This window comes from Engraulis encrasicolus, chromosome 10, assembly GCF_034702125.1.
Source record: "Engraulis encrasicolus isolate BLACKSEA-1 chromosome 10, IST_EnEncr_1.0, whole genome shotgun sequence".
In the NCBI taxonomy this organism is placed as follows: Eukaryota; Metazoa; Chordata; class Actinopteri; order Clupeiformes; family Engraulidae; genus Engraulis; species Engraulis encrasicolus.
In genome coordinates, this window is record NC_085866.1 from 5464291 (window position 1) to 5477186 (window position 12896).

At 47.1% G+C, this 12896-nt stretch overlaps 1 protein-coding gene across 2 annotated transcripts in view; it reads left to right on the forward strand.

Annotated features, from left to right (window-relative positions):
• The window catches only part of prickle3 (prickle homolog 3), a 107238-nt gene extending 99593 nt beyond the window's left edge, over positions 1 to 7645 (forward strand). For both annotated transcript variants that reach the window (XM_063207919.1, XM_063207918.1), the window contains 5 exons: positions 282 to 468; positions 1116 to 1589; positions 2650 to 2970; positions 4298 to 4726; positions 6963 to 7645. In XM_063207919.1, coding sequence (XP_063063989.1) covers positions 282 to 468; positions 1116 to 1589; positions 2650 to 2970; positions 4298 to 4726; positions 6963 to 7642 — 2091 coding nt within the window. In that variant the 3' untranslated portion in view covers positions 7643 to 7645. The remainder of the gene's footprint in view (positions 1 to 281; positions 469 to 1115; positions 1590 to 2649; positions 2971 to 4297; positions 4727 to 6962) is intronic.
• The last annotated feature ends 5251 nt before the right edge of the window (positions 7646 to 12896 follow it).

Below are 12896 nucleotides of genomic sequence, written 5' to 3' on the forward strand. Positions count from 1 at the left end.
TGTGTATCTCCTTATAGATCATCCTGGCGGATGAGTGTTAATGTTAACTGTGTGTGTGTGTGTGTGTGTGTGTGTGTGTGTGTCTCTTTATAGATCATCCTGACTGATGAGTGTGTTAATGTTTATTGTGTGTGTGTGTGTGTGTGTGTGTGTGTGTGTGTGTGTGTGTGTGTGTGTGTGTGTGTGTGTGTGTGTGTGTGTGTGTGTGTGTGTGTGTGTGTGTGTGTGTGTGTGTGTGTGTGTGTGTGTGTGTGTGTGTGTGTGTGTGTATCTCCTTCTAGATCATCCTGGCTGATGAGTGCACGGAGGCGGAGGGCCGCCACTGGCACATGAAGCACTTCTGTTGTTTCGAGTGTGAGTGCGCTCTGGGAGGCCAACGCTACATCATGAGGGAGAGCAGACCCTACTGTTGCACCTGCTACGAAGCCCTCTATGCAGAATACTGCGACACATGCGGAGAACACATAGGTTTGAATACACACACACACACACACACACACACACACACACACACACACACACACACACACACACACACACACACACACACACACACACACACACACACACACACACACACACCATACTGTTGCACCTGCTACGAAGCCCTGTATGCAGAATACTGCGATACGTGCGGAGAGCACATAGGTATGAAGAATACTCACACACACATGCTGTACTACACACACACACACACACACACACACACACACACACACACACACACACACTGTTGCACCTGTTACGAAGCCCTGTACGCAGAATACTGCGACACCTGCGGAGAGCACATAGGTATGAATACACACACACACACACAAACACACACACACACACACACACACACACACACACACACACACACACACACACACACACACAGTTTTTTATTTGGATCGCAGCACATTAAACACACACACGGGTACACACACAGTCATACTCAACACACACACACGCACACACACACGCACACATACTCAACACACACACACACACACACACACACACACACACACACACACACACACACACACACACACACACACACACACACACACACACACACACACACACTCATGTCTGCTCCATCTCTCTCCCTCCCTCCTCCTCCTCCACAGGTATAGACCAGGGCCAGATGACGTATGAGGGCCAGCACTGGCACGCTTCGGAGGCCTGCTTCTGCTGCGCCCGCTGCCGTCTGCCGCTGCTGGGGCGCCCCTTCCTCCCCAAGGGGGGGCTGATCTTCTGCTCGCGCCCCTGCTCCCTCGGGGAGGACCCCGACAACTCCGACTCCTGCGACTCCGCCCTGCAGGGGCGCACAGGCAGCAGCAGCAGCAGTCAGAAGTCCCATCATCATCCTCATCAGCATCATCATCACCACCACAGACATCAGGAGCATCTCCAGCAGCAACAGTCGTCTCCACTGCAACAACAGTCTCCACAGCAGCAGCAGTCCCCACAGCAGTTGCCTAAGCAGCCGCACAGTTCACCCCTGCGGCCACTGGAGGGCGCCAAAAACATCTCCGCCACCATCATCAGCACCTCCATACCGGTGGGGAACAATTACTCACACCTGCCCCCTGAGACCAGAGGTGAGGGAAATGCACACACACACACACACACACACACACACACACACACACACACACACACACACACACACACACACACACACACACACACACACACACACACACACACACACACACTTGACAAAATGTTGTTGAATAGTTGATTGAAAATAATAACCCAACAACACTCAGAACAAGCCGCACACAAAACCAGTAAGGTATCATTCTATTCATGTACTGAATAGACCACATTCCTGGCCTTACATATCATACTATCCTTTGTGTATCCTACCCAGTATGAAATGCTCTCATGGCATACAGGTCAGTAATGTTATTTTAGCAGTAGCAGACGTTAGGTGATGCAACCACTGCTAATGCCCATAAAGTAATTAATTGGTAATGAAAGTAATTAATTGGTAATTAATTGACAAGCACAACCAATGAATATGCTTCTTAGATGATCTACTAAAAACAAAACAAAAAACATTTATTCCGTACAATGCTGGCATTAGCTATGGTTGCACCACCCTGCCGTGTGCTACTACTAAAACATCGTTGACCTGATGCATTGCAGTAGGGCTGTCCTAAACGATTATTTTTCTCCCGATTAATCTATCAACTATTTTCTTCGAATAGTCGATTAGTCTAACGATTCATTTTTCAAGTATTCTAGCACTTTAATCTTCAAGGAAATTGGGGACAAAAGAAAGAAACTGTTGAAATCAGGTCCCTGAGCTCACAATGAGCTTTTAATCATGATAGTAGCTTATTTACTCCGAGGTACAACATCCAATTCATACGTGCTGGGCAATTTTAGGTTTCAATAAAGTAATAAGGCATTAGAAAAGTAAGTAAAAAAGCATTGATTTAAATGAAACCATTAGTCGACTATGAAAATTCTTGTCGACTAATTTTTATAGTCGATTAGTCACGATTAGTCCCAGCCCTACATTGCAGTACACATACGAGCATCATCATGCATGCATGTCACAGACATTTATTCATACTCATGTGCTGTACTCCATACCATCTTCCCCTCATCTCTCTCTGTGTCTCTCCATCCTATCTCTCCCTCTCCCAGGTGTGTGCATCCCCCCTTCTCACCTGTCCAATGGCCACTCCTACTCCCATGGCCTGTCCGTCTCATCCCCCCCAGACTCCTCCCCTTCGCCCTCCCCCCTCCCTCATCTGTCCAATGGCTGGGTTGCGTCTATGCCCGTCAGCCAATCACATGACGGCTCACAACCAGGAAGTGGCCGGGTAGAGAACTCGGTTGGCTACTGTGAGGAGAAGAATGGCTACCGTGAGTTTGAGCCCCCCAGTTATGTATCGAGGGGCACGTCAACTGCAAAGGATCATGGGAGTGGGATTGTGAAAGGCCCTGACAACAAGGGCAAGAAAGGTAGGCAGTGTTGAATTGGGGTGACCACCCTGAACAGGGAGCCCTGTTCATAGAGGTAGAAAATAACACTAGAGGTGACACAGCAATTTGCGACAGCACTGGGAAATGGCAGATGGAGCTTCCCAACTTCCGTAGGTAGTGTAGGTACCTTCAGGCAATGCAAGTCAATGGAGAACACGCCCACCCCTGACAAAAAATTGACTAAAACTGTGTGAATATGAAGTAACACATTAATCAAAGACCAGATTTGAAATGTCAGGCTAAATATCTACTTAAATCATATGAGTCGATAAAATACATTTAAAAATCAAATAATATCTTTTATGAAGAGCAACACACTTCAACTATTGTCCTTGTATAGTGGGTTGATGGACATTTTCACATGATTAGGCCATTTTTGACAGAGGTGAGCCTCGTTCTCCGTTAATTTCCATTTCTCTGATCTACCTACAGATAATGGCCGCTACAGATTGCCGTAAAAAGGAGGGCGGGGTCACCTCTAGTGTTATTTTCTATCTCTATGGCCCTGTTACTCATCATGTTGCTCTGGGAAATGCCTATTCTGCCGTACAAAGACGAAGTGCAGTAACTTCTGTACATATTTTGTCAAAATTGAGTTTAGACTGAAAATGGTCTGCATACGTAACATCCCCTTCATCTACTGAAAAAGCCTTGTGGTCCAAATGTGTCCCGTTTTAGAAACATTGCCATGCCAATTTTTTGGCTTTGAAGGCATTTTTCTGTTTCAATGTTGGCGTAGTTACTGCACTTTGCGTTTGTAGGGCAATATTGCACAGACTGCTATAAACCAGACGAAGCAGCTTACACACTCACAAAGTAATCATTGGAATAATATTTTCTTTTAATTCAATCTTAAACAAGGATTTATTTTGTCATGTCCATTATTGTATCCAACAAACTTTGAAACATCACTGATTTTTATATTGTAGTGATCCTGACCAAGACGTTTATTGGTTTTGCCATGACTAAATGTCAAAAGATGCACAGATTGTTTATTCCTTTATTCTATTCTATTCTATTCTATTCTATTCTATTCTATTCTATTCTATTCTATTCTATTCTATTCTATTCTATACTATTCTATTCTATTCTATTCTATTCTATTCTATTCTATTCTATTCTATTCTATTCTATTCTATTTATGTATTTATTTATCTGTCTTGTCTCTCCCTCTTCGCTCACTGCATCTCTCCCCTCTCTTTCATAAGATTCACAGATTGTTTATTCCTTTCTTTCAATTCTCTCTTGTGTGTTATCTCTCCCTCATCCCTCTTCTGTACCTCTTCTCCTCTTCTCTTCTCTTCAGGATACCCTCCTCCGCCGTATCCCTCCCCTGCTTCGGGAGACGCCACCAGCCCCTCCTCCGACGTCTTCCCTCCCCCTCCCCCACCTGTCCTCCTGAAGAACGGGCCTCTGGACTCCCCAGATCTCCTGTCCTCCTCCACACCCCCACCGCCCCCACCGCCGTCCACAGAGCCCCGCCCCCCTCCACCACCTCTGCCCCAATCGGGACGCAGCGGCACTCGGGTCAGCTTCCGCGAGCCAATCAGCTGCAGCTATTCCGTAGAGGTGGAGGACGATGAGGAGGAGGAAGATGAGGAGGAGTATGAGGAGGGGATGAGAGGAGGAGGAGGAGACGGAGAGGAGGACGAGGAGGAGGACGAGGAGGCCTCGGCAGGCTTTGGGAGGGGGCTCCACTTCAATAAGGGGGTGCCCCCCCACATAGACCTACTGGGTGAGGAGGAGACTTGGATATTGCATTCAACCCTGCCATGTTGTGAAATTCCAAAGTTTATTGAAAAAGCCATTTTTTAACAATATTTTTTAGGGGCTTTTATGCCTTTATTAGACAGGACAGTATGAGATGGCGTGGCGACAGGAAGCGAGTGGGAGAGAGAGATGAGCGAGGATCGGGAAATGACCTCCTCGGGCTGGAATTGAACCCGGCCCCCCGGCGTGACAGTGCATTTGAGCCATGGTGGCAGGGCCTGAACCTAGCCTGGGTGAATAGCCGACTGTTGACTCCGTCAATCAGTCTGGCAAAAGCTATGAGGAATCCGTCTCCGTGGACGATGGGAGATGGTCTGATCTTACCTCTCTATCATTTAAATTAATTGAAGTTCCAAACTCAAATTAAAACCCATATTGTGCTTTATTAGCATGCCTGTTACGATATAGCGTTGCAAAAGCATACAAATAACAAAATGAAAGTGTGAATATAGTTACCTTAACCAATCAGTAACGGAGCTTACGGGTGAGTTCTACGTCACCACTCTCAACTGTTTGCTGATTGGCGAAACACTGAGAGAACCGAGCTTGAGGCTTTTGCCAGACGATGTGCGGAGCCAAAATCTTTGGGTGGAGTACATGGATGGCGTCGCCAGGCTAGCCTTAACCAGCCTTTTTCTTGGAAATGAATATCGTTTTATAATCTATAGTCATTTTATATGGCTGGGTCCCTCTTCTTTATTAGCCTCGCGAGCCATCCTACGTACTTCCGCCAAAGGATTGGCTCCACTACTGTAGTCTGGCCGTGCTTCTCTGTGGAGTGCCTGGAGCAGTAGAATTTTGATCGCAACGCCCCCCCAGAAAACAGCCAATAATCGAATACGCCCCCCACGTGGGGGCGAAAGGGGGAGGACGCTCGTGACAATGACGTACACATCTGCGCCAGAGCCATTGGTCTGCGCTATGTTGTTGTTGAGTAACTGCCATAGATTGGGTGAGAGGTGTCCAATAATTTCAAACCATAACTGAGTGCAAACTTCCTGCTTCCTACAATCGCTTCAGAGCAAACAAATGCCAGACCATAAATACGAATGAAATGGAAGTATTATGGGATGGTCAGGACCAGGCTACTTCTTTATGCCCTGCTCTGTAGATTTATTCTGCTTCCACGTTTTCAATGGAAGCAATCTCTTCCCCTCTCCGTCTCTCTCTCCTAATGTATTTGGACATCTCTCTCCCTCTCTGCTTTTCTTCTGTTTTTCCATCTCTCTAACTTTCCCTTAAACACTACCTCTCCCTATCTACTGTATCTCTGTCTTTTTCTTGCTGTCTTTCTCTCCTTCTCTCTCTTTTGTTCTGTTCATTCCTCTCTCTAACTTTCCCATTAAACACTTAGCTTCTCTCTCTCTCTCTCTCTCTCTCTCTCTCTCTCTCTCTCTCTCTCTCTCTCTCTCAGTCCATTGCTGATTATGCTTTCGTAATGCTTTTTTATTTTAATGGGGGCATGGTCGATGGGTTGTTGACCATGTAAGAGTTCAATAGGGATTTTAAGTAGACAGAGGAAGGTCTGTCAGCTGAAAGCTTGGACAATAAACATTGCACATTGCACAATCAACTAAGTGTTCAGACGGTAAGGCACTTTTTAAACTTAAGTGCAAGGGTAGAGCTCGATCACAATTGTCACTTAAGGGATTTTTAAAAAGTCTCCATTGCGGCCCTACCATGGCCTTACAGTAGGGCACTAGTTCACTGTGCCGACGACCCGGTTTCGGTTCCTTCCCAAGTGAAGTGAGTCCTTCCCTGTCTCTCTCCTCTCTCATTCCCTGTCCCTCGGTCACTATCCTGTCACAAATAAAGCACAAAAGCCCCCCAAAAAATATTTTAACCCATTTTAGCCTGATGACTCGCATACTGTATGTTGTTTAACCTTTGGTGCCTGGAGACACATATACACTGCATTCAGGCTCTTGAGATTTTAGCTTTTTTGATAAATATGTGAGTATGTTACAGCTGAATGAACACATTCTGATGCAAGATGAGGGTCTTAGGGTTTAAATGCAACTTTTTTGATGTTTTTATGTGCTTCAGAGGCTAAGATATTTAGGTTTTTATAGGCTGAGGGCAACTTTCCCAACAAGGGCTTAAGCATTCAGCAGGCGTTTTTTTGACGGTGCTTCAGGCATCAATGGGTTAAAAAAAAGTCTCCATTGCTAACGGTGCACCTGTTCTTCCCGTCTCCACAGACGGCTCGTACCACCGCAGCGTGCGCAGGGGCGGTGGCCTCAGCCGCGGGCGCGCTCCATCCGACCCCTCCCTCCACCACCACCACAACCACCACCACCACCACAACCACCACCACCAGGGCTCCAGCGAGCGCCGCGTCCGACGCTCCCGCTCCGACCGGCCGCGACTGGACTCCCTGGACCACCGCGGCGGGAGCGGACGACGCTCCTTCCCGCCCGAGGGAGGAGGAGGAGGCATGGGGATCCCGGGATGCCACGCCCTGGACAGCCCCGATCAGCCAATGAGCTCCTCGCTCACCCTGCAGGCCTCCCTGTTCCAGCGGCGCCACGAGGACTCCTGCTCCACCTGCTCCTCCTCCTCCGACTCCGAGGAGGAGGGCTACTTCCTGGGCCAGCCCATCCCCCTCCCGCCCCAGCTCAGGCGCTCCGTCTGTGGGGGAGGAGAGGGGCCCGAGGGCCGGGGAGGGGCGGCTGGAGCTGGAGCTGGAGGCGAGGGGGCAGAGGGAGGAGGAGGAAGAGGAGAAGGAGAAGGAGAGGAGGAGGAGGAGGAGGAGGATGAGGAGGAGGGGATGGTGCGGGAGTTCAGGGGGCTGAGAGGGAGCTTAAGGGCGAAGAGCAGGAGGAGGAGAACACACAGCCCCAGCGCCAGAGACAAGGACAAGAACTGTGTGGTCTCCTGAGAGGAGAGGAGAGACAAGGACAAGAACTGTGTGGTCTCCTGAGAGGAGAGGAGAGGAGAGGAGAGGAGAGGAGAGGAGAGGAGAGACAAGGACAAGAACTGTGTGGTCTCCTGAGAGGAGAGGAGAGGAGAGACACGGAGCAGGACAGTGCTGGCGGGGTCTAGAAGCCCCTCTACCTCCACACACATACACTACTATACATCTACTAGACACATACTCAAAACATCAACCACACATACATAACACATCTACTAACTAGAGACAAAACAAAACACACACCAGACACATACATAACACATTTACCAGACACAAAACAAAACACACACCAGACACATACATAACACATTTACCAGACACAAAACAAAACACACACCGGACACGAAACATCTACAAGATACCTACACAACACATCTAGTAGACACAAACTCAAAACATCTTCCAGACACCTACACAACACATCTACGAGACACAAAACACAACGCAGACTGGACATGCACCAGACGCTCATAAATCGTCTACTTTAAAAGTCTCTAAACTATTTCCCTCCTGGATCCAAAAAATACTTTGGCACAGTTGAGGGAGATATATATTTTTGAACAATATTGGATGTGCTACTGGATTCTCAGAGAAGAATGGACACGTGTATGTAAGCGCATGGGAATATATACTGTACATACACGTTGACAGCAGCCCGAGCACTTGAATGAAAAGGGAGCCGCGGCGCGGAGCGGTCGGATAGCCTACTCTTATGCACACAAACTCCTCGTCTGTCTGTTTTGTAAAGAACACTCACTCACTGTCAGTGCTTCCACAGCTTTTATGACCAGCACTTTTTTGTACACATGATGGTTTGTGTGGTAACACACAGCAATGATGAGATATATACTATACATTTTTAAAAACATATTTTTGTAGCAACGCTGTCTCAAGTATAAAGAACAAAACAACTTTTTTTTCTTTTTGCTTTTCTTTCTTTTTTCCCACAATTTTGTTTCTGAAAATCTTCCATATTCTGCACTCGTTATACGGTAATACAGCACACTGTGACAGAGCCATAGGATCAAAAGGACATGTTGTACTGTACAGTCAAGTACATCAAGCACACATACGGTAAATGTAGCAGGCCAAGACTATGCACAAGGGGGTCTCTGAAGCTTAACGCAAGAGCTGCAAAAGACCAGAAACCCAGCGGTGACAAATAAGAGCTCACTCAGGTCATACTCATGGTTAGATCTGAATAACTTTCTGTATCCGGATTTGATTCAGTCTGGTTTTCCAAGCTGACATTGCTGAATGGTCATGACCGCTTATAGAATTAGAATTAAAAAATCATGTAAAACAAGGCCAAAGTGTAGTACCAGACAGAACCTCTGAAACACACTGTATGTACTGTATATTCAATACACTATGCAAATGCTAACAATATTACTTGACACAAGATAACAACATACCATTTCTACAACGCCATTTTATAACATCTGACTAGGCTAGCTAACGACACCATACATATCTACCCTTTACGAGGCATACGTAACTCCACAGACAGTTGAAGTGGGTTTCAATGTTTGGAGGACGTGATATCTTGGAAGTGCTTGAGATCTTTCCACACCAGCTAATAACAGACAGACTGACTGAGTGTCTGCCACTGTGAACAGCAGAAATAGCAGCATTACACATGATTTACTCATCCATACACACACACATGTTTAATCTGTATCAGATTTTAGAACACACACTGTCTCCCTCTCTGTCTCTCTCTGTCTCTCTCTGTCTCTCTGCCTTCCCTCCCACCTCTCTGTCTGTCTCTCACTCTCACACACACCCCAACACGGCAACTCAAAAGTAAAATTTACTAATTGAAAATTGGAATGTGCCCTGCATGTAAACATAGTCAGTGATTTGTGTAAGAGACCAGGGGTCCGTTTCTCGATTCTTGTCGTTGCTAACCGTCTTAAGACCGTCTTAAGACCGTCTTACCGCTCCCTTGGATTTAGTGGTGAGCGTCGCTGTCGAGAGAGAGTTGAGTCGCTCGTACGAAGGACTTTGCTAATGACGATAGCAAAGACGCTTTCGAGAAACGGACCCCAGTATGGGCAATGGCCACCCACAGCAGACTGCATCGCCAGCGGGCCACGTGTCCTGAGTAACGCCAGCAAAGCCTGAAGTGCATCACACTACTGAGGAGATCTGAAGGAGGCCTGCAGTGTGAGTGTGTATGTGCGTGCGAGTGTGTAAGTATGTGTGCTAATATGTGTGTGTGCGCGTGTGAGTGAGTGTGTGCGTGAAGCATGAAGTGAGAGACTTAAGGGTGGTTGGGATCAGGCATGTGGCCTAGTGATTCTGACCAGGCCACCCCATAGGCATTTGTATAGATGTCAGCTCTCCCTCCAGCCCCCACCCCCACCCCCACCCCCACGCAAGCTGTTCATCCCCCCCCCTTCCAGTCTGTCACCAGAGGCTGCATACAACTATGACATTGGCCCTGCTATGCACACTATACAAGACTCCCACATTATGCTTTTTATAAGCAGTGTTTAGTCTGTCTTCCAGATGAAGAGAGGGTGTGTGTGTGTGCGTGTGCGTGTGCGTGTGCGTGTGCGTGCGTGCGCGTGCGCGTGCGTGTGCGTGTGTGTGCGTGCGTGCGTGTGAGTGTGTGTCAGATGAGCGAGGGGTCTCCAGGCGCTGTCTCTAAGGCATATTTTTATATCCTGTCACGGGTGCTCTTGGGGTTGTATACTTTTATATGCTTCATAAGGGGTCATATGTGTGTCTGTACTTCACAGCGTTTTGTAGTTCAAAATGCAAATAAAAAACCCTCTGCTTATTGACGTTGTGAACAAAAAAGGTTTATGTCATGTCTGAAGTAAGAGCAAATAAACAACTTGAAAAATGTTTTTACCGCTGTATTCATTCTTTAATAGAGAGAGAGAGAGAGAGAGAGAGAGAGAGAGAGAGAGAGAGAGAGAGAGAGAGAGAGAGAGAGAGAGAGAGAGAGAGAGAGAGAGAGAGAGAGAGAGAGAGAGAGAGAGAGAGAGAGAGAGAGAGAGAGACATAGAGAGAGACATAGAGAGAGACACGCTTATAAGACAGGGTAACAGAATGTAGTGCAGTGTCTAATCAGAATTTTAAATCGCTACTGTACGCACCGTATCACAGATTAAATGCAGTTGTCATGATGCATATGCCCTTCAGTACAATGTCTCTGTTATGTGAACATTTTTCAGTGTAGGGAATGCTTTGAAGATGTTTTGTTTCTACGGTAAGTAGCTTAGATTGCTCTTGAAAGAGGGCGAGGAGGGAAAAGGTCTTTAAAAAAAAGACGTCTGAACTTCACAGGACTTACCACACCTTGTTCAAACACAACACTGTTGTAAAAAGCAGTAAACATCGAAGGTGGTCTTTAAAACGTGTTGGCACAAACAGACCTGCTCATGGTCGGATTAACACACAGGCTAGATATGGCTGCTGCCTAGGGCCCCCACCTACCAGGGGCCCCCACAGGCTAGATATGGCTTCAGCCTAGGGCCCCCACCTACCAGGGCCCCCCACAGGCTAGATATGGCTGCAGCCTAGGGGCCCCCACAGGCTAGATATGGCTGCAGCTTAGGGCCCCCACAGGCTAGATATGACTGCAGCCTAGGAGCCCCCACGGGCTAGATATGGTTGCAGCCTAGGGGCCCCCACAGGCTAGGTATGTCTGCAGCCTAGGGGCCCCCACAGGCTAGATATGGCTGCTGCCTAGGGGCCCCAACTACCAGGGGGCCCCACAGGCTAGATATGGCTGATGCCTAGGGGCCCCCCACAGGCTAGATATGGCTGCAGCCTAGGGGCCCCCACAGGTTAGATATGGCCTGCAGCCAGGGGCCCCCACCTACCAGGGGGCCCCCACAGGCTAGATATGGCTGCTGCCTAAGGCCCCCCCACAGGCTAGAAATGGCTGCTGCCTAGGGGCCCCAACTACCAGGGGGCCCCACAGGCTAGATATGGCTGATGCCTAGGGGCCCCACCTACCAGGGGGGCCATGATTGGCCAAAAGTGAAAAAGTGCAGAATTGTGACAAGATGCAATATTTTTTTAAAAATGCATCTGTCGTGTTGGGTACAGTAGGAAGACATGTTATCCTTAATTTTTAGATCATAATTATGACACACGTATGTAAATTTGTTGTGAAATTTGCCTTCTGGGGGGCCCCACAGCAATCTGTAGCCTAGGGGCCCCAGGCCATCTTAATCTGTCCCTGCTCCTGCAGATACAGTATCTAGTGAGTGGGACTTTGTCTTGTTTTTTATATATAGCCTATAGTATTCTATAAATCCATGGTAAACATGACGTCTTTAATATCCATTGAAATAAGGGAAAGGGCAAAAGTCCTATTTCAAGGTGTGGGTGTTGTGGAGTTTCGATCCAAAACAAAAAAGGTTTGTACCACTTTGTACCACTAGGTGGCAGTGTTTCACATCTTAATAGGCTATTTGGCTGTCTGTGCTTCGTGCAGTGCAATGAGTGCAAACTGCTACTGTCTTCAACAAGACGGCACAGTTCAAAGATGAACTGCCTCTCCACATGGCTCTCATGGGCTAGACATCCAATAACTGTAGATATCGTCACTGTCTTGGGCATGAGTCAAAGAAAATTATGCTTTAAAGAAAGTCAAACAAAGCCTAGCTGACAGATAGGACATTGCCTGGAAAGGAGATGCCATAAACAACTATGTACATAGTGTCATGGCCTTTATGTGAAAGACGTTTCATTCAGTTGTTTGATATGACACCGGGCTACCAGTCATCTCATCTTCTGTAGATTTTATGAATGAATGAATGAATGAATCAATAAATGAATGTCTTTATTGTCGTGTACAGGTAGAATGAAATTAGTGAAGTGCAGATGCTCAAGATGCTTAAAACGGCATAAAACAGTAAAGAGAATAGGCCCACTAAAACTGTAAATAACTATAGACACAGACAAACCATGCACACATACACATACACACATTAGACGATGAATGTCCACAATGCTGTTATTTGCTATTATTTGGGAATTGTGATGATCTGGTTGATAGTGTTTTCAAATCTGTTCATGGTCACACGGTCACAGCTCAAATAGGTCAGAGGTCAGACATAGCCTATGACCCTCACATGTGAGAGGAAGGAACATGCTTGCAGGATTTCCCATGCAAACTATTACCGTGTCGCTCAATATACCAAAGATTTGGGAGTTCTGTGCTGCTATATTTGAAACACATTGTGCCTTTAGA